The sequence below is a fragment of the Canis lupus genome, chromosome 8, assembly GCF_048164855.1.
Source record: "Canis lupus baileyi chromosome 8, mCanLup2.hap1, whole genome shotgun sequence".
Taxonomy (NCBI): Eukaryota; Metazoa; Chordata; class Mammalia; order Carnivora; family Canidae; genus Canis; species Canis lupus.
This window is the reverse complement of record NC_132845.1, coordinates 60764500-60791657: the sequence shown is the minus strand read 5'-3', so window position 1 is coordinate 60791657 and position 27158 is coordinate 60764500. Positions and strand designations below refer to the sequence as shown.

At 46.3% G+C, this 27158-nt stretch overlaps 1 protein-coding gene across 4 annotated transcripts; it reads right to left on the bottom strand.

Annotated features, from left to right (window-relative positions):
- Nucleotides 1-496: 496 nt before the first annotated feature.
- Nucleotides 497-27158, bottom strand: LOC140638753 (integrin alpha-D-like). Of its 4 annotated transcripts, XM_072836605.1 has the most exons (30): nucleotides 27037-27158; nucleotides 25147-25252; nucleotides 22751-22854; nucleotides 22535-22605; nucleotides 22285-22399; nucleotides 19218-19348; nucleotides 18389-18534; nucleotides 16444-16597; nucleotides 16197-16347; nucleotides 15927-16000; nucleotides 14528-14657; nucleotides 14278-14420; nucleotides 13950-14090; nucleotides 13647-13856; nucleotides 11552-11682; nucleotides 11278-11435; nucleotides 10578-10732; nucleotides 10186-10317; nucleotides 9312-9385; nucleotides 8942-9083; nucleotides 5978-6091; nucleotides 5787-5866; nucleotides 5612-5695; nucleotides 3976-4054; nucleotides 3708-3815; nucleotides 3525-3602; nucleotides 3187-3300; nucleotides 2943-3044; nucleotides 2567-2677; nucleotides 497-1762 (listed from the first exon to the last, which is right to left on the bottom strand). In XM_072836605.1, the coding sequence occupies exons 1-30, from the start codon at nucleotides 27080-27082 to the stop codon at nucleotides 1664-1666; spliced, it is 3483 nt and encodes a 1160-aa protein (XP_072692706.1). In that variant the 5' UTR covers nucleotides 27083-27158; the 3' UTR covers nucleotides 497-1663. The 4 variants fall into 4 exon arrangements, with proteins under 4 accessions (XP_072692706.1, XP_072692704.1, XP_072692705.1 ...); XM_072836603.1 differs by having other exon boundaries at nucleotides 16197-16597; XM_072836604.1 differs by having other exon boundaries at nucleotides 16197-16597; nucleotides 19260-19348.

Genomic DNA, 27158 nt, shown 5'->3' with positions numbered 1-27158 from the left:
CAATGTGTCCTTCCCATGTGGCTAGTCCTCATTATATCTTTTTATAATAAACTGGTAATCTAGTAAATAAAATGTTTCCATAAGTTCTGTGAGCTGCTCTAGCAAATTAACCCATGGAGAGGGGCATCATCGAAACCTCTAGTCTTAAAGCTGTTCTTAGAAATCTTTGTTGCCTTATCTGAGAAGTTATTATACCATGTTTCAAAATGACACAAAATCTTTGATAGCTTCATGCCATTATGTGACAAAGTTTCATAATGAACAATGGACTTGGAAAACATATGGGACTCAATAAAATTCAATTTCAATGGTATGGCATTTTCTAAACATGTTTTAAATTTTGGCTCAGAATCACTCATCCTAGTATTCATATATCCCTATACTAAATGTGCACTGGAATCTCATTCAATATTGATTTTGATGACATTTTTCTAAGTTGCAGCAGTTTACTTTTTTAATCACATTTTTCGTGCTTCAATAAAACATTTTTGAGCCATTCATTGATACATGTTTTTTATTTGGGGATACAACACAACAAAATAGCAACTCTTACAAATGCAAATAAAACGAACGTGAGCCTTTTACAATTATTTCAATATTTCTTCATTTACTATATATGCAACCTCAAAAGATGGAAGTATCCTGGCCTCTTCATCTCTGAAAGATGCTAGAACTAGGTGAACCAAAGTGGCACTGGGGTAATACCCCTGCTGGAGTTGTATTGTTCCATCCCAGGCGGCAATTCTGACAAACGCTGAAGTCAAGTCTACAAATTCCAATATATACATTTTATTTCCACTCAGTTTGGGAAATCTTGACACAGATTCCTGCAACCAAGGCCTGATATTGACAGTATTTGAATAGTAATGAGGATGATAGGGAGACACAGAGCAACTCATGGTGTGCTTCAAAGCCCCACCCACTGGAAATGACACGGGATTTCTTTCTTTCTTTCTTTCTTTCTTTCTTTCTTTCTTTCTTTCTTTCTTTCTTTCTTTCTTCTTTCTTTCTTTCTTTCTTTCTTTCTTTCTTCTTTCTTTTTTCACATTTTATTTATTTATTTATGAGAAATACACACAGAGACAGAGGCAGAGACACAGTCAGAGGGAGAAGCAGGCTCCATGTAGGGAGGCTGACCTGGGACTGGATCCCAGGTCTCCAGGATCAGGCCCTGGACTGAAGGGGGGCACTAAACCGCTGAGCCACCGGGCTGCCGCGACACTGGATTTCTAACATCAAGCTAGAGAGTTCAGATATTATCCTGCAAATTATAGGGAGCCACTAAAGGTAGATTCAGACTGTGGCTTATTTAATACTGTATTTTAGAAATATCACTGGTGGTTAGTGAAGGAAGAGAGACTAGAGCCTGAGGCTATTGTTCGTGTATTTCTAAGTAGAAATTCAAATCAAGTCCTTCCAGGGTCATGGTGACAGACACCTTCAGGAGTTTCCAGTTGCAGCCTTGACGAGACAAATGGCCCTTCCCAGGCAAGGCACTTTGTATGAACACATTGCTTCCTCCCAGAGAGAGAGAAAGCAGCCTGATCCTAGCCTCCCTCACATGGAACATTTCTCCCCCTGCAGGCCTGACTTAGATGGGAGTAAGAGAGCCAGGAAACCTCTCAGAGGATAACAGGTCCAATGGACAATAGAAGGTAGATTCTTATTGGGCAACTTGAGGATCTGATGTCCCATTTTCTGGGGCAATCTGTCCGTTTGCTTCTGCCATCATTTCCTTATACTGACGTTTGAAGAAGCCAACCTGTGGAGAAAAGGAAAAGAGAATTAGGAAATCCAGTGGAAGAAAGAAAAGTGGGGCCCTGAGTGGTTCAGTCTGTCTGCCTTCAGCTCAGATCAAGACCTCAGGGTCCAGGGACAAAGTCCTCCATGGGGCGCCTTGCTCAGTGTGGAGGGGGCGGTCTGCTTCTCCCTCACCCTCTGCCGCTGCCCTTGCTTGTGCTCTCAGTCACTATCACTGTCTGTCTCTCACAAATAAATAAATAAAATATTTTTTTTAAAAAGGAAAGAAAGGAAAGGAGAAGGTTGGGGATGGAGAGGGATCACCATTTCTGGAACCCTTACTATGTTCAAGGACTACACTAGAATCTTCAGACACACTGTGTCATTTAGACCTTAAAATGATCTGTGAGCTGGGGGGAATCACCTTCAGAATGAGAAATCAACACTCAGTATGGACTAGGCACTGCTTAGACACATGGAAAGAATCAGCGGTGGTATCAACAAAATCCAGGCCACTGCTTTTATATTACAATCTGCTGTGAAGAGAAACATGTCCTGAGGAAAACGAGAATATAGAAGACAGGAAGAAGAGGGTGGAAAAAAAAGGGACAAAAATTAAAAGATGCAGGAGAATCAGACATAGAAGAAGGCATGGACGCAGGGGACAATGGGGGACCAGTGATGTCATAAGTGGAAGGGGACCTCTTACACGCAGAGATTAGGCAAGAAGGTACACCTATATCCAAGTTGAGCTCTTTCTTACACTATAGAAAGAATAGTGGGATCAAATTGCTGGTGGTGTCAAAAGCAGGATGAAAACATTCACCTTGTATAAGATGGCTGTGATGAGGGCCAACAGCAGCAGTCCTCCCACAGAGCTTCCGGCAATAATGGGGATGGGGTTGTAGACCTCATACTTCTCCAGTACCGTCTCCATCTGGAGTGGAGGTGACCTCATCAGAAAGTATCAGAATTCTTGCTGTCCCAGACTCTTCCTAGGTTCTCCAACTTAAACTCCCTCCCCTCCTTCCCTTTCTCCAAATTGTGAGATACAGAAACACTCAAAGGCTTGGGAAAACTCTCCTGCTGATGGACCTTCATCCTTCCTCCCTCCAGGCTTCTGAACCTCCCGCACAGCACCACAGATTTAGCATTAGGAACCCTCTTATCAGCCTGGCTGCTGCCTACCACATAGTCACTACCTGAGCTCTCAAGAATGCCTCTTGTCCTGGAAGCTGAGAATACACAGATCTGTTGAACGTGATTTCAGCCACACTCACGACCAATACCTTCTTCTGCAATGTCTGCAATACACACAGGTATAGCTGCGGAAGTAGATCTGGGAAAGGGCTCAGAGATCAAATAAACTCTTGGCTTAAGGATGGGCACAGACGTATCTGTACCACTCAAATCCAAGAGAGGGACTCTGCTGTTGGGCCTACACACCTGGCTGACCCAGCCAAAGTTGAGGTTGCCCTTCAGGGTGAACTCAAGTTCCTCCTGGATGCCAAAGGAGGGGAGGTCACAGTGGATCTTCAGGCAGTCAGCAATGGAGCAGTTCTGGGGACAGGAGGGGAAGGAAGTTGAGGCAAGAAACACAGGGGAAAATGAAGTCTGTCAGGTTTGGGGTGAGGAAGAGATGAACAATTATAAAACATAGATAGATAGATGATAGATAGATAGATAGATAGATAGATAGATAGATAGATAGATGATAGATAGATCTCCATCCTAGCAAGTGCATTGCCCTGTATCCCCCAATGGAAATCCAGGGTCTTTCTCACCAATACAAGACTCCCTGGGATCTGGGTCAGGAAGTCAGGATCCTGAGGAGGTTCCCTCTCCGACACACAAGTGAGACTCTAGTGAGAGAGAAATGACCACAGAATGATCAAACACTTCACTGATGAGAGGGTGTGAGGCACTGTAGGGTCAGCCTCTGGAGAGTTAGGTAGGCAAGCAGGCACCTGTGAGTGGTCCAGCAAAGCCACATCCCACACAGCCACACCATTCAACAGGATAGGAACCCAGACATTAATGCTGATGACCACATCTCGCTGACTCAGATTATTCACCTGCAGACAATGGAAACGGAACATTATCCTGGTCCCTGGAGCAGCCCCAACCCTACTTCTCTCCTGAACCTAACCCTTGGCTCCTCTTCCTTTCTCCCACCAGCTCCCCACATTAGCAGCACCATGGGAGGGAAGATATGCGTGCTCCCTGGCCTCTCACACGATACCGATGCTCAGCTTCTTTCTTGCTCTTCTCATCAGAAGTTGAAAAGTTGAAGTACTTGGTAGAGTCTTCCTGCCTAGAGAGAGAGAGGGCTTATTGGTGAGCAGTAGCCCTGTAGCCACCCTTAGCTGTGCCCCAGTCTGCTGCCAAGGGCTCTGCTGGGCCCCGCAAAAGATGACGACCAGTGAAATAATTATGATCCCCACAGGCTCCTCTCCTGTGGCATTTGCCCCAGTCACCCAGAACTGCTAGCTTGTCCTTTGATACTTTGGGCTCTTTCATATCCTCATAACTCTGTTCAAGTTCTTTCCTTGCTTGGAACATCCTTACCACTCCCCTTCTGGAAATTTTCACCTAAAGGCCCAACTTAAACATTACCTCTCATAACATTTAAACACTTTCCCATGGGAAAAAAGGTGTTCACATGGCTTTCTCCTCTACTAGGTATATGGTTGGCCTCAGGTAATGCTTGCAGAGGCTGCTACCAGAACAAATATGCCTAGGGGAGCTTGAGGGAATCATGGTTGGATCACTCAGGAAAAAATGCAGTGATGGTCCCTCTGTGATGCAATGAAGAAAATAGATGTGGCTAGTCTGAGGAAGTTAACTAAATGAGGAAGGGTGGTGCCTGAACACAAACCCCTGGTAGACATGAACGTTCCAGGCTGCAGTGGCTTTTCCTCAATCCATGCATCCATCCATTCATCCATCTATCCAACCATTAATGTATCCATCCCCAGTTTCCTTCAGTATACATTTACCCTATGCCTGGCTGCGTGCTTGGCTCTGCAGATTCAACAGTTAACAAGCCATAGTCCCTGCCTTCCCAGAGTTAACATCTAAGGTCTCAGTGGAATCAAGCAAACCAGGAGGGTTACTACACATATCACCAGCATCTAGTGTACAAAAGCAAGCCAGCCATACAGAAACTCTACAGGCTCCCACAGTTTCCAACAGATGTGACTGTCAGTGACATCACACTGTCATCAGCAGAAACAACAGTAGCAAATTCTTTCCTATGACAATATTATGAGCTTCTGACCAACTCTCTAAACCTTTGGAGGTTAGCCAAGTATGTGAGGCTCCTTGCCCTGCTTGCAAGCTGGCCTGCCCCTGCTCCTCCACCCACCTTCAGACCTGAGAACAACAGCCTTGCACTTGACTTTCCTGGGGCCTGCCACAACCTTGGACTCTTAGAGACTTTCTCAGCAGTTTGTCACATCTCTGGTCTCCCCTTAGTTTTGTGAAAACCGTACCTTTTCTTTGCTCTGTGTGGTGACAAAACATATTCCCCAGTTCAGAGCTCTCATAAAACCCTTGATCTTAATCTAGTTAGTTTTGTGTGAGCATGCTCATGTTTCGCACAAGAACAGAATTAGCCTAATATTAGAGTAAACCTGCACCTTGGAGAAGAGAGGGAGGAGAGCACGGGGAAACAAAGTGTGTGTGTCCTAATTCATCAGAGGAGAAGCAAGAAACATATGGTATATGTTATTGTGCCATAAATATATGGCTGGTCACAAGTATTCTCATGAGAGGAATTAGAGGGCTTAGTCTAGATACCTAACCCTTAAAGAGCAGCCTGAGCTGCAAGAGGAGGTACTAGGCGTAGAGAAAGGTTAAAGGTCCACACCTGCTGATCACCATGTAGACAGCATATTTCACTGGGAGCTCCAGCTGAGAGGTGGTCTTGCTGGTTGAAGGCTTATTATTCTCACTGGAGACAGAGAGAGGGGAGCTCATTGGGAAGGAATCCAGGAGAGAAATCTCTGCCTGAGGCATGAGATGAGGGATACACATGGACTCACCTGCTTGCATTAGCCCTCAGGAGCAACTTGTTGCCCAGAGTGGCCTTGTAGGAAACATCAAATGTGACTATGAAGATGCCCTGAGGGAAGGAGAAGGAAAGAATGGAGATCAGGCAGGTCATGGGGGAGTAAGGGAGGAAGTGGGTCAGGACAAGGGAGGAGAGTGAGGAGGATTTGGGGGAAGCACTCACCTTAGTGCCCTCATGGAAGATGGGATGGTTGATGCTACAGCTGCTGCTCCTCAGGCCCTCATTCCCAGTGGGCACAGCCTCACATGCCAAGCGCAGTGGGCGCTGATGGGGTTGCTTCCCGAGGAGGAAAACGAATGAAAAACCATTACCGACATGCATATATGGGTATATGCATATATACATGCTGATGTATAACAGTGGTGGCGTTGTAGAGCAGTGGGAAAAAGGACAGACTTTTCAATAAATGGTGCTAGGAAAAGTGGCCCACAAATAAGGTCAAGCAAACAAAAAAACAAAAACAAAACATTAGATTTCCACCTCGCTCCATACTTTAAATTAAATTCCAACTGGATTAAAGATTTCATGTGAAAAGGAAACTTATTGAGTTTTTAAGGTAATAAAGGGGGATGTCTTCATAACCTTGGAATAGGGGAGTATTTTTTAGACAAGATCAGAACATAAAAAAACTAAACCTAAAGGAAAAGTTTTGGTGAAAATCCAGCACAATCAAATTAACACATTTGGTTTATTAAAAAACGCTATAAAGAGACTGAAGAGATGCTATAGGGCTGGAAAATATATCTGAACACATATAACTGGGAAAGTACTGGCAACCAGAATATTAAAGAACTCTTGCAATTAAGAAAAGTATGTGAGTGGCAGGATAGAGTAATTGAGAGATGGGCATTAAGGAGGGCACTTGATGGAATGAGTACTGGTGTTATAGGCAACCAGTGAATCACTAAATTCTACTCCTGAATCTAATAATACAGTTTATGTTAACTAACTCGAATTTCAATAAAAAATCAAAGCAAGTAAAACTATGGACAACTCAATAGAAGGATAAGGAAAAGATTGCACAGGTACTTCCTAGTAGAGGAAATCAATATGACCAGGAAACAGATGAAAAGGTGCTCAACTTCATTAAGGAAATGCAAATTAAGGAGCCCCTGGGTGGAACAGTCAATTAAGGGTCTGCTTTCAACTCCGGTCATGATCCAAGGGTCCTGGGATCAAGCCCCTGGTGGAGCTCTCTGCTCAGTGTGTATGTGTGGGCGTGGGCACACACAAAAGAGAAAGAGAGAAAGAAAGAAAGAGAGAGAGAGAGCAAGTGTGCGTGCTTTTCCCTCACCCTCCTCACTATGCCTCCCCCCTTCAGAATCTCTCTAGCTATTTCTCTCTTTCAAATAAATAAATAGAATCTAAAAAGAAAGAAAGAAATGCAAATTAAACCGTAAGGAAATATCACCAGATGAGCAAAAATTTAAAAGTCTGACAATGGGGATGCCTGCGTGGCTCAGAGGTGTGCCTCTGCCTTCACTCAGGGTGTGATCCCAGGGTCCTGGGAGAGAGTCCTGCATCCTGCTCCTTAAGGGGAGCCTGCTTCTCCCTCAGCCAGTGTCTCTGCCCCCCCCCCTCTCTCTCTCTGTGTGTGTGTCTCATGAATAAATGAGTGGAATCTTTACCAAAAAAAAAAAAAAAAATCTTAAAAATAAAAATAAATAAACGTCTGGAAATGCCAAGCAGTACAGTGGTTGGAAAGCCACAGGAACTCTAATACACTGCTAACAGAAGCACAAATAGGTGCACAAGTTTTGTATCTACTTATTATATTTGAAGATATACAGACCCAAGATCAAGCAATTCCATACATGGCAAATGATTCCCAAATATTATCTATAGGTGCACCGAGATACATCCTCACAAAGAGTAATGGCCAAAATCAGGGAACAACTCAAATGATCAAAAATTGTAGAATGGATACAGATGTCCACTCATATCATTCTTGTTTAACATAGTACTGGAGGTCTAGCCTCAGCAATCAAACAACAAAAAAGAAATAAAAGGCATCGAAGTCATAAGGAAGAAGTCAAACTTCCACTCTTTGAAGAGGACATGATACTCTGTGTAGGAAATCTGAATGACTCCTACAAAAAATGCCTGGAACTGATACAAAAATTCAGTAAAGTCGCAGAATATAAATTCAATATACAGAAATCTGTTGCATTTCTATACAACAATCATGAAGCAGCAGAAAGAGAAACTGAGAAATTGAACCCATTTACAATTGCACAAAATTCCATAAGATACCTAGGAATACACATAACCAAAGAGGTAAGAGATCTGTACTCTACAAAAAATACAACACATGTAATTTCATTCCTACATGGAATTAAGACACAAAACAGGTGTACACGAGGGAAGGGGGAGAAAAGAGAGGGAAGTAAACCATAGTAGTTCAACTATAGAGAACAAACAAAGGTTGCCCCAGGGGAGGTGAGATGACGATTTGCTAAATGAGTGATGGATATTAAGAAGAGTCTTGTTGTAATGAGCACTGGGTGTTAAAAAAGTGATGAATCACATCCTGGAAGCAATATTACACTAATGTCAACTCACTAGTATTTAAATAACACCTATTTTTTTAAAATTGTGGAATGGGTAAATAAATTGTGGTATTGTCATGCAAAGGGATTCTACATACAAAAAAATATTCTACCGCCATAAGCAACAACATCGATGAATTTCACAAACGTGTTACAGAAAGGAATAAATATACAAAAGAACAGATGTTTCCATAAATTTCAAATATTCGCAAAACTCCACCGTTTTTCTAAGGATGTACTCCTGGGTGGTAAAACCATAAAACACAAAAGGAACTGATTATCACAAAGTCAGGATAGTGGTTACCATGGGGAGAGAGTGAGGTTACATAAGGAAAGGCACATAGAGGACTTCTGGGGGTGATAGCAGTGCATTATTTCTTGACCTGGATACTATTTGCTTAATATTATTCATTAAACCATACATCTGCTATACGTACCTCTCTCTCTCTATCTTCTCTTCCAGAATTGTGTGTGTGTGTGTGTGTTTGTATTTCATTGTTCAAGAATTCAAAGGAACCCACTATAACCCAGGGCAGGGAAGAGGTCCTAGCCACTAGAGCCCAAGGCAGCTATTTACCTGGGTTCCTAACACTCTTCGATAGGACAGCCCCGCTGGGTAGTAGAAGTGGATCACAGTCCTGTAGGAATCCTCACCCTCATTCCACAGAGTCACTGTCACATTGAGCTCTAAGGAGCTCCCTACCACCAGGGTCTGCAGGCTGGAGGAGGAAGGACAAAAGTGAAAAAGAGACTCCACTGGAAATGGATTGGACCTGGATCAGTGGTTGGGGCAGGACTGTGGGAACTCCTGAAATGATAACATACCAACCAAAATGTAAGTTCTCTGTTAGAAGGAGAAGCAAAGGGAACCAGAAGCACTTCTCATCCCAAGTTGATGGGAGACCCAAAAGCTGCAGGGTCTAGAAGTGAGAGGACATAGAGCTCACCTTGAGAAGCTGAGATTGACACTCAGGTCCCCTTCGCAGAAGTGATCTTGTCCACAGTTCTTTTCAAAGGGGAGCTGCAGCAAAACAGTAGAGCCTCTTCCCATCCGTGTCTTTTTCTTTCTCCATTCCCGCTCATCCTGAGTGCTCATTATTGAATATTACTGAGCACCAACCCCACACACAACACTGTGCTAGACACTGACCAGAAGTGGAGCATTAGGGTGCAGTTAGAATAGAAAAGAATAAGCTCCTTGGCTTCAAGGAACATAAAGTTGCGGAGTTAAGTCCAACTCACACTGGAACAGTTATTCAACAAACATTATTAAGCATCAATGAGGGACAGGTTCTGGGTTGGGTTGGGGGTTGGGAAAAGTGCAAACTACAGAAGAATTAGACTCAGTTCTTGTACTCACAGAACACACAGTTTCAGGAGAGCCACAAAAGTAGATGCCAGGCATGTAATAATTAGTATCACCATGATGTAATAGGAAGCCAGAGAAGAAGTGACAGATGCTGAATGTGATTTTCAAAAGAGAGGGAGATAAGACTGGGGCTTTGAGGACTACAGAGGAACTTTGAGTGGAGTGAAGGAAATGTTTCCCAAGTTGAAGACACATGGACAAAGGCACAAAGGTGGGAATGAGAAAAGCTGGGAAGGATTTGGAGAATGAGAATCAGAGAGTTTTTGTGGAGGTAAAGTGGTGACCAGCTGGGATGTGTGTAAGGGTCCAAGCTCGGCAGGGCTTTGGTGACTGGGTGGAGGCATCACGGACTTGAAGTGGTTGATGGGAAGCTGAGAACCACAACAGGTCCTTAAGCACACTGAGACACAGTGAAGTCAGTACATCCCTGGGGAATTCATTGGAAGACTCACAGAGGCAGTGAAGGGGTCCTGTGAGCCCACAGCCAGCACAGGGCGAAGGTTCTGAGCTGAGGGGATGGGCTCCCCAACCAAGGAGAAGTTGAGGCGTAGGGTGATGGGACTCACCACGTCCTCCACACAGTCCTGAGGGAAAATGAGCTTTCAAGAACCTCAAGATCCTTCCTACTTTCCACCACTGGCCCATCTCCTCAACTGCATCCATTTCCTGCTGTCTGGACGGCATTCTGTCCAAGCTATGGGGCCAGGCTCTTTGGCCGCAACTTTCCTCTCTCCAGCCCCCAGTCTCGTCCCCCTTCTCACCTCACTCAACAGGGAGCAGAGATGCCAGAAGCTCACCTTGGGCTCCTTCTCCCCCTCCCTTTCCCAGATCCCAAAGCCCTTACTGGTAAAAGCAGCTTAATGGTTTCACAGTAATCTCCCGTCCCCAGGGTTTTTCTTCGAGTCAAAGTCCAGTTCTTGGTCTCATCAAAAATGGCACGAGAAATCAGACGGCCTGGGTCTAATGCCAGATCATACCTGACAGAGCTTTGCACATCACCTGAAGCACAACAGGGGAACAGAAGATGAAAAGCCCAAGAGAACCTCGGATGTTCTGTTTTTGTTTATCATGTAACAATTATTTGCTGAGCACTTCCTATGGGCCAGAGCTGTGTTGGGTGCTCGGATAGATGTGGAAAGGAAGATAGAGAAATATGGTCCTGAAGGTGTTAAACAGGCAAGTGAGGACGCTAGATCTCTGCTTTAGGATCAATCCCTCTAGTTTCTCTGTGGAGAAAGGGTGGGAGGGTGCAAGAACAGACATGGAAACAGCTCAAAGTACAGGTAGGATAGAGAAGTGGTGGCCTCAAGGCAGCAAGTGGCTAGGGCTGGTGGAGAGAAGTGGGCAGACTCCAGATGTATCCTACAGATAGAGCGACTGGACTGGGTATGGGGAGCGGGGGAGAGAAGGGACCCAGGTTCCCAATGCCAGCAGCTGCATGGATGTAGAGGTGGCATCTGGATTCCTAGGCCCACTCTCTCCTGAGGATAGGGGTGGGGTTCTCTCAGGGAGTAAGGGGCTGTGTCCCATGGGAAGAGACTCACCTAGCTGGTCCAGTGAGCTTTTCTGGATAGTGAAACAGACTGTGGCATTCCCAGCTTCCAGGGCGGAGGGCACCTCTTCCCAGCACTGGTGCACAGCCTTTGCCACCTCCGAGGGCGAGAATCTCATGGTCACTCCCACATTCAACACCGGCTGACTCCTGAGGGTGCATGCAGGGGCTGAGGCCCCAACTCTGAACTCAGTGAGCAGAAGGGAGGGGGCAGCTTGCTGAATTGGACACACAGTGGGCAAGGGTGGGATGTGGGGAGTTGTCACCTGAGCAGCAGCACCTGTCCCTGGGCCCCCACAGCCAGGTCCACCAGTCCATCGTGGGTGAGGTCCTGACCCCCACTCAGCGACTGCCCAAAGTACTGGAGTGTAGGGGAGAGCTGGGAGCCTGCAATCCGCTGGCCAGAGAGGGAAAGGAGAAGTGGAAGTCAAGGGGAGGTCATTTGCCAGGTTTGACAAGAAAGATTTTGAAGGAGACTGCAGCCATGGCAGATCTGACCAGAAATATTGAAAAGGACAGATGAGAGGGTAGGAATGAAATTCGACAAAGGAGGAAAGACTATCCACTGGAAGAAAGACAGTCTTTTCAATAAATGGTGCTGGGAAAATTGGACATCCACATGCAGAAGAATGAAACTAGACCACTCTCTTACACCAGACACAAAGATAAACTCAAAATGGATGAAAGATCTAAACGTGAGACAAAAATCCATCAAAATCCTAGAGAAGAACACAGGCAACACCCTTTTTGAACTTGGCCACAGCAACTTCTTGCAAGATATGTCCATGAAGGCAAGGGAAACAAAAGCAAAAATGAACTATTGGGACTTCATCAAGATAAGAAGCTTTTGCACAGCAAAGGATACAGTCAACAAAACTAAAAGACAACCTACAGAATGGGAGAAGATATTTGCAAATGACGTATCAGATAAAGGGCTAGTTTCCAAGATCTATAAAGAACTTATTAAACTTAACACCAAAGAAACAAACAATCCAATCTTATATGGGCAAAAGACATGAAGAGAAATGTCACAGAGGAAGACATAGACATGGCCAACAAGCACATGAGAAAATGCTCTGCATCACTTGCCATCAGGGAAATACAAATCAAAACCACAATGAGATACCACCTCACACCAGTGAGAATGGGGAAAATTAACAAGGCAGGAAACCACAAATGTTGGAGAGGATGCGGAGAAAAGGGAACCCTCTTACACTGTTGGTGGGAATGTGAACTGGTGCAGCCACTCTGGAAAACTGTGTGGAGGTTCCTCAAAGAGTAAAAATAGACCTGCCCAATGACCCAGCAATTGCATTGCTGGGGATTTACCCCAAAGATACAGATGCAATGAAACGCCGGGACACCTGCACCCCGATGTTTCTAGCAGCAATGTCCACAATAGCCAAACTGTGGAAGGAGCCTCGGTGTCCATCAAAAGATGCATGGATAAAGAAGATGTGGTCTATGTACACAATGGAATATTACTCAGCCATTAGATACGACAAATACCCACCATTTGTTTCAACGTGGATGGAACTGGAGAGTATTATGCTGAGTGAAATAAGTCAATCGGAGAAGGACAAACATTATATGGTCTCACATTTGGGGAATATAAAAAATAGTGAAAGGGAATAAAGGGGAAAGGAGAAAAAATAAGTGGGAAATATCAGAAAGGGAGACAGAACACGAAAGACTCCTAGCTCTGGGAAACGAACTAGGGATGGTGGAAGGGGAGGACGGTGGGGGGTGGGGGAGACTGGGTGGCGGGCATTGAGAGGGGCACTAGACAGGATGAGCACTGGGTGTTATTTGTAGGTTGGCAAATTGAACACCAATAAAAATAAGTTTATTATAAAAAATAAAAATAATAAAGTGGATTAACATCAATCAATCAATAAAATTGAAAAAAAAAAGTGTCACCATAGAAATATAATAGTTCATTTACTCATCATTTGTATGTTCCCTCATAAACATCCGATGAACAGAAGGCTTAGCGCTCCACTCAGCCGGCTTTACAAGAACCTATGGAGTTTTTCATCTACTGTTTCATAGGAGGAAACTAAGACTCACAGAGGCTAAATCAGTCACCTAAGGCCACAGAGCTGACGTGGCTGGCCAGGCATTTGACCCAGGGCCTGCAATCCCTTAACCACTAAGCTGCCCACAACAGAATGAAGTCTGTTTGGAGCCAAAGGAGAAAGGAAAGATAATTGGCACTGGGTGGGCCCGGTGACACTCAGGGCACTAAACCCCCAAAAGGAGCATGGCTACTGCTAAGGTCAGTGACAAGGCACAGCACCAGGCAAATCTGACACCTGCAAAAGGAGGTAGAACTGAAGAGGCTGCAGGTAGTGGCCTCACCTGGCTGTGGGAGGGGCTGATGCCCAGTCCTGAGGTTCCATGAAATAGGTAGACAGCACCTCGGTTCTCCTGCTCTCCTGGTGCTCCAATGGCCACATCTGTCAGCTTGTCCCCATTCACATCCCCCAGCAGTGTCAGGGCCGCCCCAAAACGGCCCCAGGGGTGGCCCTGCTCTCCACGGAGAATGACCTCACACTGCCACTTCGCCCTCTGCAGGACAAAACCAGTGTCAGGTCCCAACCGAGGTCATCCCTCTACCCCACACCCAAGGCCCCACTCAGCCCAGACTCATCAGACACTCACCCCCTGGGGCAAGGGGCACACAGACACCTGGCCCCCCTGGGTCGGCTTGTAGTAATGGGGAGCCCCGATGAGGACGAGGTCAGTGTTGCCATCTCTATCCACATCCACTGTGCAGAGGGAGGCCCCAAAGTAAGAGCCAATCTGCAGGGCAGAGCCTGAAGTCACCTTGCCTGTTCCTGCCACAGGTACACCCTCTGGGACAGGTCCCACTTCCCCCCAGCCACCAGGGCCTTCCTCGATGGGCCCCCAAGGCCCTTCATCTCCTTCCTCTGGGCCCTTAGAGATGCTGCCACCCTCATGTTCTGCTCTGGCTTCCTCGACACCCAACCTGGGTCCCTGAGACTTCAGCCTTCGGCCTCCATTGCTCGGATGCCTGAGTGAAGATGACAACCTTCCCGGTGTGCTGATGGCGGGGGGCCCCCAGGATCAGGCTCTGTACTCCCTTCCAAAAGGCCAGCTCAGTGGAGTAACCTGAGGAGGGCAGGCCTCAGCACAAAGGCTTCCTGCCCACCCCCTGTGCTCCTGCCCCACAGGCAGCCCATCTCCCACCTGTGCCCCCAACCATGGCCTGTTCTCACCCAGGTAAGAGTCCCTCATGTCCACATTCTCTTGAGACATGTTGATGAAAGTGGGGCTCGTCTTTGGGGGGTACAGGAAGGCACCTCCAGACCAGCTGAAGCTCCCCACAGCCCCCAGAACTGGTCCATCCTGGGAGGAAAGGATTCCAGGGCTGAGCAGTTCTGAGCCAAAAGAAGCCAATGCCTATTCCAAAGCAAGGCCTGCCACAGACTCTGCTCATTATTTCCAATTCTCTTTCTCCCTCCTTAGTGCTCTTCAGCAGCTTCAGTGTCCCGCACTCCTAATGTCTCTCAGTCCATCCCCAGTGCCATTGTTCCTACAAGTCCCATCTCTCCTCACCCACCTCCCTTTCTGCCCTCCCAGTTTGCTCTTCTCTACTCCATCCTTAGTGTCCCAGGTTAGGTTTCCTCTGAACCAAACGTATAGCCACCACTCTGTTGGCAAAACAGGAGGACTCTCAGTCACCAAGCCCCTGAGGATGGCATCTAGGGCTGTCCTACCCTGTGAAACCTGTGGAGTTACCCGATGTTTTAAACACATGAAGCAATTGACCTCGACACCTCTCTCTTCTATCTTTATGGGACTCAGCTCCTCCCTTGGGAAGAGTCAAGCTCAACCTCACCTCCTCTGGGAGGTCTTCTTTGGCTCCCACAGGGAGTGATAGGCATTTGCTTCTCAGCATACTTTATTTCCCTTTTAAGCTTTTGATTACTGATAATTGAGAACATATACCAAAGAAATAAGAAGATCATAATGAATTCCTAAGTACCAATGACCTAGCTTCAAAATCAATTCATGACCAATTTTGTTTTATTTCTGTGTCCCATTAAACCACCCCCAAAATTACTTTGAAGCAAACCCTTCTGGATAGTTTCAACACACATCTACTTTCACACAAGTCACGCTATATTGCCATTTCTTTCACCTGCATGATCAGCCTTTCCCATCTTTCCACCTCCATCACTCACTCTGTTCCAGCTGTGCTGGCCCATCTATCTCTCTAGTACAGTAACCTTGTTCATGCCTCAGGACCTTTGCACTTGCTTTGTTCTCTACCTGGGGCAATCTCTTCCAGATTTTGCCAGGGTAACCTTTTCTCATCTTTACGCCTCAGTTGTCACTCCTCAGGTCTCCTCTGATCACCTCTCCTGACACCTAGCAACATCTGAAGATTTTTGTTGTCTCCTCCCACTGGATATGTGCCTATGAGAACAAGAACCTTGACTATCCGTTCTCTGCTGTGCTCCTAGTACCTCCATTCACTGCCTATATGTGTCTCTCCAAACAGACAGTGACCTTGAAGATAGAATCCGTTATCTTCTTTACTTTTGGTTCCCAGCTCCCAGCACAGGGCTGGCTCAGGATTGGTGCCCGGTGTCAGGTATGTGCTCCACCTACCATTGTGAGTACTGAACTGAAGCCTTCTTGTGACATCTCATGTTGGAAAGAGCTACTTGTCGTCGACTGGGTTCCTGTAGGGAAACAGGTCACTCGGGCGGTGGGGGCCAGGAGACCACAAGGACTCAGAGCAGGAGAAGAATGAATCTGAAGCTCAGGTCTGGGGCACAATTTTGGGTGAGCTGTGACTAGGGATGGACCCACAGAATTGCGAGGACAACGGGGTCTGGAACCTTTCAATTCCAAGACCCAAGCGCACCCTGCCTTTACCTTCGAGTGCAAAGATCTTCTCCTGCAGCTGCTCCTGGATGCTGCTGAGTGCTGCAAAGTTGTCCACCCTGAACACATGGTCCTGAGCCGGCTCTGAGCCAATGTTGTCCAGCTCCTGCTTGGCACTGGGTTTCCAGAAAGCATCTCCCACCTGTGGCAGAGAGGCCACTGAGGAGGAGCCCGCCAGCCTTTCTTCCCTGGTGAGGTGCAGCCTGAGTCCGAGGGAGACATGAGGAAGAGGACATACCCCAATGGCATAGCGGATGATGCCAGCTCTCTCTGCCTGGGGGATGACGTCGCTGTACTCCAGGGGGTCTTTGTATTTCTGCCCATCTGTGATGACAATGAGGATCTTCTTGGCACTTTTACGGGCCCCATTCTTACTATGAAACAGTTCCTCCCTGTAAGGGATGAAAAGGAGATGATTCTCTGGAGATGAAATTGTTTCTGGAAAGGAATAAATAGCTCTAGAAACTCATCTGGAGACACTGGGGAGCTCTGGTACTTTCAGACTCTGTAAGCCATGTTAGGAAATTGCCTCAACCCTTCTATTATATTCACAATTTTGGGTGAGGTGTGAATAGGGATCTCAAGCAGTCTCCACACTCAGCGCAGAGCCACACACATGGCTCAATGTCAGGACCTTAAGATCATGACCTGAGTAGAAATAAGAGTTGAACACTTAATGGACTGACCTGCCCAGGCACCCCAAAGTAAAGCTTTTTTAAAACAGTGAATGGCCTACCGGTAAGCATTAATTCTATGTTAGGTAGCTGTTACAATGATTAAACAACCTAAACATCCAACATCAGGAAAGGTTTAGCAAATTAGTTGCTTAGTGAGAAAGTACACAGCCATTTCAAAGGGAAACAATAGAGCAACATGGCATAGGTTTATATAACACATGAAAAAAAAAAAAGAAAGGCAGGATGAAACTAGTTTCTGCCAACAATGTGACTATATGAAATATGTCTGAATAAAGACAAAGATAAAAATGACCCTGTATTTTACTGGAGGGATTTGTTTATTCATTTGTACTAATCCTTTTTTGCTAAAATACTGTGAAGTGATTGGTAGAGTAACTCTAATACTTTTTTTTTCCAAAAATGGCCTAAAGATTATTGAATATTTATCTTTTTTGCAACTTCTAAAAATAAGATGAACAAAAAATAGTCATTGGCAGAGAGCCCCTGAGATGGGCTTGGCCTTGGGGAGTGAAGAACCTGCTGTTCTGGGTGACGGGAGCAGGATGGGTGTTGATGAGAACCACACCACCACCCACCACTGACAGGAGCTCCGAGGGCTAGGAAGGGATGCCACTCCTGTGTGACTTTCAACTCAAGAGACAGAGGCATTCCTCTTGATTGTCCAGTCCCATGAGGTCAGTGTTCAAAGCAGAAAAGCCACCCAGAAATAGAGAGGGTACATCTGGCAGGAGCATCCCTTGTTCAGCACTTCTCCAACACCACCCCTAGGGAGGCACTCAGGAGGCTGGAGATCCCAGACTTCCAGCCCAGTCATTTCCCATGAGAGACACCTCTTCTGTTCTGGCCACACCAATAACTTATTCCTTCCTGGATGGCCTAGCACCCATTGCTAGACAAGTACATGATAAGCACCCAGTTAATGCAGAAAACTCACATGGAGGAGGAACGTGTGGGTAGAGTGGGTGGGGAGAGAGGCACAAAGAAGATGCTTAGCAACAATTCCCAAGTCTCTGCCAGGGAGGTAAAAAGGGGGTGCACGCTTCTCTGGATAAAATGTCAAACACTTAGCTAACACTTCTTGTGCAGAGGCATTGCATGAATGTTATCTGCTTTCATCTTTACAACCAAGTTGTAAGTTTATCCTCATTTGAGAGTTTATTGAGACAAAGAAAGAGTCAGTACCTCCCAGGATTCCCCAGGTCACCGGTGGGGGGCCAGAATGAGAACTCGGATGTGTCTGAATCAAAGCCCAAGTCTCTGGATGCCCAGGTGGAACCAAGCTCCAGCCATCCAAGGCCAGGCAAAGAGAAACACTGCAGAACGTTCCTATATTGGGGGAACACTCCAAGGATGTCCCCACCTACAGCTCCCTTATTTCCCTTTTGAGCCCCTTTCCCCAGAGTTACCAACCCTGGAGAAGGACTGTGCACACCAGCATGAGGAAGTGGTGTGGCATACCCACATGAGGCAGAAGGCGGAACTTACACCACTTTCCGGATGCCTGTGGCTGTATATGTCAGGCCTTTCAGCTGTACAATGGGATCCACTAGGCTCAGAGGGTTCCAGCTATTCTGGAATTGCGTGAAGGTGAAGTGGATCTTCAGGAGGTGGGAGTACTGTATCAGTGAGAACTGCAAAGGACAAGAGAAAGGCCCTGGGGCTCAGGAGTTATTCTTTTTTTGTTTTCCCAGGAGTTATTCTTTAGTAAGCTTTTTATCTTGGAATAACTTTGGATTTATAAACCATTTCCCATGTGTTTTTGAGGCTAAAACCCAGGAGAAGTTTGGCCCCAAAAGAACACTAGAAAATCAAAACCAAACAATGCTTCTTTCATAGTTTGCAAGGAATAACCTTGCCAACCTCAATATTCTTAAACTTGGATTTTTAGAAAATTTCATAACAACTTGTGGGCTGTATTTCCTCACTTTTCAAGAATTTCTGCACACTATACACTAATTACTGGGAAATAAAATAATAAGATAAATCATGAGTTACATGGAAAACATAATAAAGAAATCATTAATTATTTGGCCAAGTCACCTTCAGTCTAATTTGACAGCAAAATATTTGTTTCCATGCTTGTAAATAGTAAAAAAGTGTATTTCCTAGGCCATGTGTGGACATGTTAATTTCCATGGGGGAATTTCCTCAGGTCAGGGCTCAAATCAGCCCTGCAATAGGACACTTAGCCCCACCATGGCACAGGTCCACTGAACCAACGCCTAGCAATACCAGGCCTCCTCCTAGGTTGGCCTTCCCCAAGGCAACTCTCACTCGCACCCCACTCCCCAGGCCTCAGGGACCCAGTCTTCACCAGGGTGTTGGTGCCCTCAAAATGTCCCATCAAAGCCCTCACAAAGTCCTTCATCTGCTTGAAGCTACTTTCATAAATGCTGCCAGAACCATCAATCAGGAAGACAATGTCCATCTCTTGACTTGGACACTCTGTAGAGAAGGAGGAAGGAAACACAGATACATATGTGAGTCTCAGCTGTCTCCCAGGGCCCAGAAACCCTTCCTGCTCCACAGAGTTAAGGGGCCATTCTTTGCCTAGGAAACAGTTCCCATCCAGTTCCCACACCCTCCACAGAGAATACCTAAATCCGTTGCCCACACTTTTTTTTTTGTAAATTTATTTTTTATTGGTGTTCAATTTGCCAACATACAGAATAACACCCAGTGCTCATTCCATGAAGTGGCTCCCTCAGTGCCTGTCACCCAGTCACCCCCTCTCCCGCCCACCGCCCCATCCCCCACCCCTAGTTCATTTCCTGGAGTTAGGAGTCTCTCATGTTCTGTCTCCCTTTCTGATATTTCCCACTCATTTTTTCTCCTTTCCCCTTTATTCCCTGTCACCATTTTTTCTATTCCCCAAATGAATGAGACCATATAATATTTGTCCTTCTCCGATTGACTTATTTCACTCAGCATAATACCCTCCAGTTCCATCCACGTCGAAGAAAATGGTGGGTATTTGTCGTTTTTAATGGCTGAGTAATATTCCATTGTATACATAAACACTTTAAGAAATAAAACAACAAGCAAAAACAGAGAGACAGACAGACAGACAAAGGGGGGAAGAGACTCATGACCAAAAGGAACAAACTGAAGGTACCCAGAGCGGAGGTAGGTGAGGGGATGGGCTAAATAGTGATGAGAATTAAGGAGTGCACTTGTTGTGATGACCACTGGCTGATGCTCTCAGAACTATTGCTCCCAAGAATATTGTTGAATGAGGATCAGAGTCTATTTCTCAGGAAATCTGGTCTAAAACGACAGCTTGAAAAAAGATACCATCCCTTACCAGAATTGCCTGGAATTGTGGCAATTGCCTAGAAGCACTAGTAGGTTACACTGTGATCTTTTTTGTAAAACATTGTGAGTTTTTTCAGAACTTTTGCTAACATTTCTCATGCACCACTGCTATTGCACAGCTCAGAGTACACAGTTTAAAAGGTGTCATAATCTCCCAGGCTTGTAGAGAGCAGGGCTGAACAAGTTATTTTTTTAAAAATTGCCATTCCTGCCCTCTTGGAGTCCACCATAGTGGAAAATCACCCATAAACAAATAAGACACTTCAGATTGACCCCAAACTCACACAAGGGCTTGTGGCCTGTGTGAAGAACACAGTTGGTAGTGTGTCCAGTTTCCTGTGCCCCTCATCCTGTGTTCTCCCAGGGTGGTGGGAAATCGGGCCACCACAAACAGTAATGAGGTGTGATGCTGAACTGTAGCAGCTGGCCTCCTACCACTGAAGCAAAAATACTTTCTCCTTGCTCCCCATACCTCCCCCATTACCCCTGTGAAACCAGGTGGTATTTCACCCTTGCTGAGAAGAAATGGAAGCTCACTTCCTTTCCTGTTTTCTTGTCCAGGAAATTCAGCCCCCCTTGTGGCAGACCAAGAAGCCCTCAGTGCCCCCCCTCCTCATCTGATATCCCCCACAGCTGGGTGGCTGAAGGCCCCCATCTCCCACATCTCGCACTTGTGCTCACTTTGTTAACCGCACCACAAAACCGCCCCTCCTATCCTCTCTCAGGCCAGGAAGGTGGCAAGTTCCCTCACAATATCACTTCTCTTTCTTGTTCCTTTTACTGTATCTATTGGGCTTCAAACAGCAGGCATCAGGCTATAGCTGAGCACCTTCTGAAAAGAAGACCAAATCAATAAGGCAAGGTTGGCTCCAGCTCTGGGCTCACTTCCTAACAGCAGGAGCTCAGCTCTTGTGAGGATGCAATAACGATGTACACCAGGCATCAGGCATTGTGTGGCACCCAATCCCTTCTATCCACTCTACTCAAACCTGCTTTGCCTATACCAGGCTTAGGCGCCCATGTTCCATTTTCATCAGGAATCCCACCTCATGAGTCATGGAGACATCTGGGAGAAGAGACCTCCTAGTGCTTAAATGCCACATTCCCTACCCTGGCTGCACAGACATCCCAGGCAGGTCATGGTAGCCCCAAGAGTCCTGGATACCCTTCCTCCACTCTCTCTGTGCCCTCTGTAGACTCTACTCTCACAATTTGGGTGGGAGGCGTTTCTGCTGCAATTTCACCTTTTCCTAAAAGTCCACTACACCTGGCATCATGCCTTCTCTAGTCCAAAGCATTGCTCAGTCAGCACCTTGAGTGGCCTCTCACTTGGAGCCCACTATCTCTTCCTACTAGTGCAAACACATGGTCCTAGCTAGAAGATCAGTCATATTGGTATTCACATATTATGTGTCAAGCAAGATCTGAGCACTCTATATATATCAAATCTTTTAATCCTCATAAGCATCTTAATTATTAAGACCCAGTTAACCAATGAGGAAATTAAAGACCAGGGCATAGTCACTTGCCCCAAGGACACAGAAGACAAACTTATTCAGACTGACTCTCCTATGCTGCTTAGAGTCCCCAACACGTTCTTGCTGTGGAAGACATCAGTGTTGGAAAAATTGAATATTACATTTTCCATGGCCCTATCATTTGCTACCCTTAAAGCTCAGCACTGAATGATCCAGAACTGCCTCCCTCTTCTATCCTTGGAACTATTATCCTCATCACATTTTCAGCATCCAAGGCCATTCCTCTTGGAAAGCCCAAGAAGCATCCCTGCACCTGTTGATGACTGTGAGACCCTCATGCCTCCTGAAGCCAGCACTGTGATGCTACCTTCTGCCCCATCGGGCACTTTCTCCCTTCAACCAACTTAGAGTTCCTCTGTCAGTTGCCCTTCCTGCTAGACCAAACCATTTTCCCAAACCTACTTGGGCTTGATGAGGCCTCTGGGAAGGGGCCATGGACATAGGAAGCCAAACAATGGTCTTATGATCTGCTCATTCTTCAGTGCCAGCATGTGCTCACAAAGAATCACTGTTTCTAAAAGGACCTACCTGGTAGGGCAGCAGGTACTGTCCAAATGGTCTGCAGATGGGAGTCCAACAGGAGGCAAAAGCCTTCTGCATACATATTCTCCCCACAGGCTCTGTGCATGGTTGGGCCACAGGCCTAAGGGCAGAGACCTATGTGAGCAAAGAGGCCCCCAGAACTCTCCATACTCATCTCCTCCAGCCCCATCCTCCTCTGACCCCTGGCCCTACCCTCGCCCTTCCCTTGTGACCCTCTTATGACTCGGAAACTCACCAGCAGCCAGGGGCGACTGGCGGCGGCTGACAGGGACAGACCCAGGGACATGTTCACAGCATCTGGGGGTGCTGAGAGGGCAGGTACACATGATCACACTCATGGCCATGCCCTCATTTGGGGGAGAGAGTCAGAGTTCCCAGAAACCAAGGCAATAGGAAGGAAACCGCGGTATAGGAAGATTGAGGGCCGCAAGTCTTGGGTGGAGTCACTCACTGTGCAGGGGTATGGGTTGACATAGGCCAGTGGCAGCCACACAGTCATACAACCTTCCTGTTTGGTTGACCGCCACCACCTCCAGGGGGGCTCCCACCACGAGTCTGAAGGCACAAGCATGACATATAGTTGCAGGAGGGGTAAGGGCACAGGACGCTTCAGGTGAGGAAGTATCGCTATGTACAGGGAAGTGAGACTTTGAGAGGGAAGCTCTCCGCATTTGCCACTCATGAGACTATTCAACTATGAGGGTCTGAGTTTACCCCACGTGTGCTGAAGGAGCATGCTGAACTTTTTGTTTGTGTGCGTGTACACGTAAATAAATGTGTACTTATATACACAGATGGTTTGAGTGTTGTTGTTGTTTTGCATTCGCCAAAAATAAAACTATTCAAAGCAAAAACAGCATTTCCCAGCCATAGGTAAGTGCATTTTGTTTCTGGGGTGCGTTATCCTGAGCCACCCAAGAAATAGATCACCTCAGGTTAGATGGAAAAATCTTCTAAAGCCATGAGTTATCAAGACAGATAGATGATTCTGTAATTGATTGGACAATTTAAATATAAATAATTTAAGTTGGACGATCTAAAGCAGCAGTATCAGAATCCATATGAATATCTATAGTCCTATTAGTGCAATAATTTTTGCAGAATTCCTTGAAAGGAGGGAATTTTTTAATTTTGAAAAAGAAGTATATATCAATAATCTCTCCATTCACATGAGAAAACTACACAAATATTGCTGTATTTTAACTAATTAGCCAAGCAAGCCTTGTTAAGTTAGCATTTAAAGGTTCCTTTAGAAAGCTATCCCTTTATGGAAAGCTGAAATTCCTGCGTGTCTGAGACTTGCTGATGAAGACCAAATGAGACAGAGACGTAGCAGATGTAGCAGTTTGGAAATAGTGGCATAAATGATGAACAAACTCATGATCTTAACCATTGATCTGAAGGTTTTTCTTTATCTCCTCCATTCCTTCTTACACACGGGCTTATCTTTTCAGTATTTGGGTTATGATTCAACAGAAACCAGGAAAAACACTAACTGTGTAGCAATCAGAATGTCATCCAATATATATTATTTACTTTATTGTAAATATTGGTGAACAGTGGTCAATCAATAGTTATATGCATATATATAGTTATCAATAGGGCCTGAACACAAACTGATGGTGATGGAAGTGGGGCAGTGACTATCTTTGGATTCTGTGTCCACAGGAAGGGCCCAAAGGGAACCCAGGGGAGGGAGCTGAAGATGTTCCACACCCTGATCTAGGCTGCGGTCACTTGGCTGTACACATAGGAAAAATTCATCAGTTGGACCATTCAAGTTTGTGCACTTCAGTCTACGAGCTCTGTATTCTCAAACAGACAAAGACGAAACCCTGGCACCTGGCATTTTTCCCAGCCAGCCAGCTGGGTGAGGAGGGGGGATGGATGTGCCTGTAGAACTCAGTGACCTCATGATGCTACCTGGTGGTCAATGGAATCTTCCAGCTTCCAATGGAGCACTCCCAGGCTCATTGCCAATGCCACCTCCTGTGTGAAGCCCTCCTGGAATTCCCTCCTGGGTTTGATCCCTCCCTTCCTATGCCTCCCAGACTTTAGTTACGCTTGTATCACATGGTCACTTCAACATCTTGGGTCCCTGTCACTGGAACCTGAGAATGCGAGCTCCTGGAGGCAGAGTGAGGTACCTAATTTGTACCTTCACTCATTTTATTCCACCCAGAATAAAATAAAAATGCAGGGCCTCTTGTTCATGGGGGGAAAAAGGTGTTTTGGGGTTTGAGGGGTGTTTTTTGTTTTGTTTTGTTTTTTTGGCAATCCTCCTCTCTGTCTGTCCTGCTATTTCCTGTTTGCTCTTTGGTGTTGCTTTCCCTCAAGCATAGGGATACTCACGGAGCCAGGGCAAACCCTCATAGGACTGGGTGACCCTGCACCTAAGCCGAGTCTGACCTTGCTCAGCTCACGCCAGGGGTTGAGGGCAGCAGCTGAGAAACATTCCCTGGAAGGTCGGGCTGCACGTGAGCCAAGGCTCCAAAGCCCTACACATCTCCACTGTCCCATCGGTCTTTACTTACAAAGCACAAAGCCTAAGATTAAGTTATTAATAATTTCAAGAGGAAGACTACAAAACACTGTAGTCTGGTCACATGTACTGGCCACAGAAAAACAGATTTGAGACCTCCCACCTGACGCAGGGTCTTGTCCAGAGCATGTGGCCTTTCCTGGGATTGTGAATTAGTAGTAGTGGGGTCAGAGGCCTCAGAGGAGTGATGGACAGTCTTCTTGCCCATGCTGCCCTTCCTCCAGGATACCTCCTGAGCATACCGCGATCAGCCATTCCCCTGCAGGTTGAAGGGGATAGAGGTCGGGGAAGTGGGCCTGGCCTACCTAGATCCGCCAAGCTGGGCCACGCTCTGTCCAAAGCCAGCTCCATCCTCTTGAAAGACCATGGGCTCCTCCACATCCAAGTTGAATCCATGATAAGAAGTCAGGACTGAGGAATACGGAGAGGGAGGTGAGACGGGGTTGCGGGACAGTCAGAAAAGCTCCATCTCCTCTGGGCCCCTGACTTCTTGGGATCTTGATGCCCACCCCAGTCCAGCTCATCTGCCCAGGAGAAGGATGTTCTCTTTTTCTTTGTTTCCTGATTTGCCGTCTGTGTGGTTCCCGTCTCCCTCCTCCCTCAGCAATGATCAACCCACGAGACAAAGAGCGACAATCCAGAGAAATGCCCCCTCAAGGACATTTCAAAGGATATCCACAATCTGAAATTAGGCCTGTCACCTCCTGGTCTGTTAGATCAGGCATGTCCCATAAAGGTAAAGTGTCCATAAATTTATATTCTCAACTGAGACCTTCTGAGAATGAAGGGGGTACCATGAATAACTACACCAGGGTCTTTGGGACGGGCCCAGACAGACCAGAGCATAGGGTCACCCTTCTAGTGATGTCCTCCTCCATCTTCTCATTATACAGAGACCCTGAGGCTCAATTTAGAGAACAGACTGAGGACTTTATGACTAATTATTTATAATTTTGATTTCCCATAGGCCCCTCGCTTGGTGCTAGGCTCTAAGAGAGCAAGGACTGCAACAGTCTTGTGTGGTGCCTGGTACAGTGCCCAGTCCTTAGCAGATGACTAATTAGTATTTTTTGACTGGCCTCAAACTGCATGGCAAGTCACTGATACAGCCAGGATTCCAATCCACTCTCTTGACCCTTGAGATTCTCCTGTCTGGTGACTAATCTCAACAACTTCATGGGAAGACCCCCTTAGTTCAAGGGCCTTTGCCAAAACCTTCACTCCCAAGTAGTATCTCTCCTCCCCATTTCTACTAAAATCCCAGCTGTCTCTGGATAGAGGAGTCAAATCCAACCCCAAAAGTAGGGAAGCTCTAAGGAGGTAAAGCGTCAGGCCAGGAAGTCACAGGCAGGGTCCAGACACCTGAACCCTGGGGCTCTGAGAAAAGGCCAGATGTTGAAGGTGCTGCAACCCTACTATGGCCACATGCAAGGGTGCTTCACATAACACATCTTCCTTTCAAAGAATGATTCTATTTCTGAGTCTGAAAACAGGCTCTATGACCTGACAGGTAGGAGGGTGCCAAGGATCTCAGCAGAGACCAGGCAGGTGACATCAGTCGGTGAAGTGGGTCTGTGTGAGGACCCCGGAATGACGGGCATAAAGTCTGTGACCTTTTTAAAGGAAGTAGCCATTACCAGGCTCTAGTGTTCAGAGCTCTGGACCATCCCATTTCTTAAGAGAAGCTGACAATCTGGATTTTTGTGCGGAATCTGATTTTTAGCTGACATGCAAGTGATTTCAAATGACACACGAATGTGGTCCTGATACAGTTTTCCATTTCTGGACTATTCTCTTGGCAGCAGTTAGGATAGCATTCCTGAAATCAGGACATGAACAATGTGGAGGACCAAGGAGGTGATATCCCACATTTCCCCTCCCTGAGCTCTGAGGCAGACCCCTATCCCCCATAACACACACCAGGGCCATCACAGGAGGAATTATGGAGAAGGAGCTTATCCTCCATCCAGGCATAACCTTCTAGTCCATCCTCTCTCATCTTTGCCCAGGTTATGACCTTCCCCTAATTCCAGACCATTCTTCCTTCCACACAAGACTCTGGACACTAGGCCCCCCACCCCACGCTGTTCTCAGCTCCTCCAGAGAGCTATATGAGCTAACCACCAGCCTCAGACTGTTCTACCAGATAGAGATGTCCCCCTAGGCTTTTCCCAGCCCTGAGGGCCCTCACTCACCACACAGAAGGAGCATAATTCTCAAAGCCATTGTTGAGCACCGCATTAAAGGAGAAGTGAAGTGTTGAGCAGTAGAGCACTGAAGGGCACTCAGTGTCCTAGGGGAGAGTTAAAATACTGAC

Coding starts and splice junctions, on each gene's coding strand:
- LOC140638753 (XM_072836603.1), bottom strand. CDS start 27,082: ATGCGGTGCTCAACAATGGCTTTGAGAATTATGCTCCTTCTGTGTG. Junction 11,683..13,646: donor TCAGCCCCTCCCACAGCCAG/GTGAGGCCACTA, acceptor CTCTCTGGCCAG/CGGATTGCAGGCTCCCAGCT. Junction 5,867..5,977: donor TCTTCCATGAGGGCACTAAG/GTGAGTGCTTCC, acceptor TCCTTCCCTCAG/GGCATCTTCATAGTCACATT.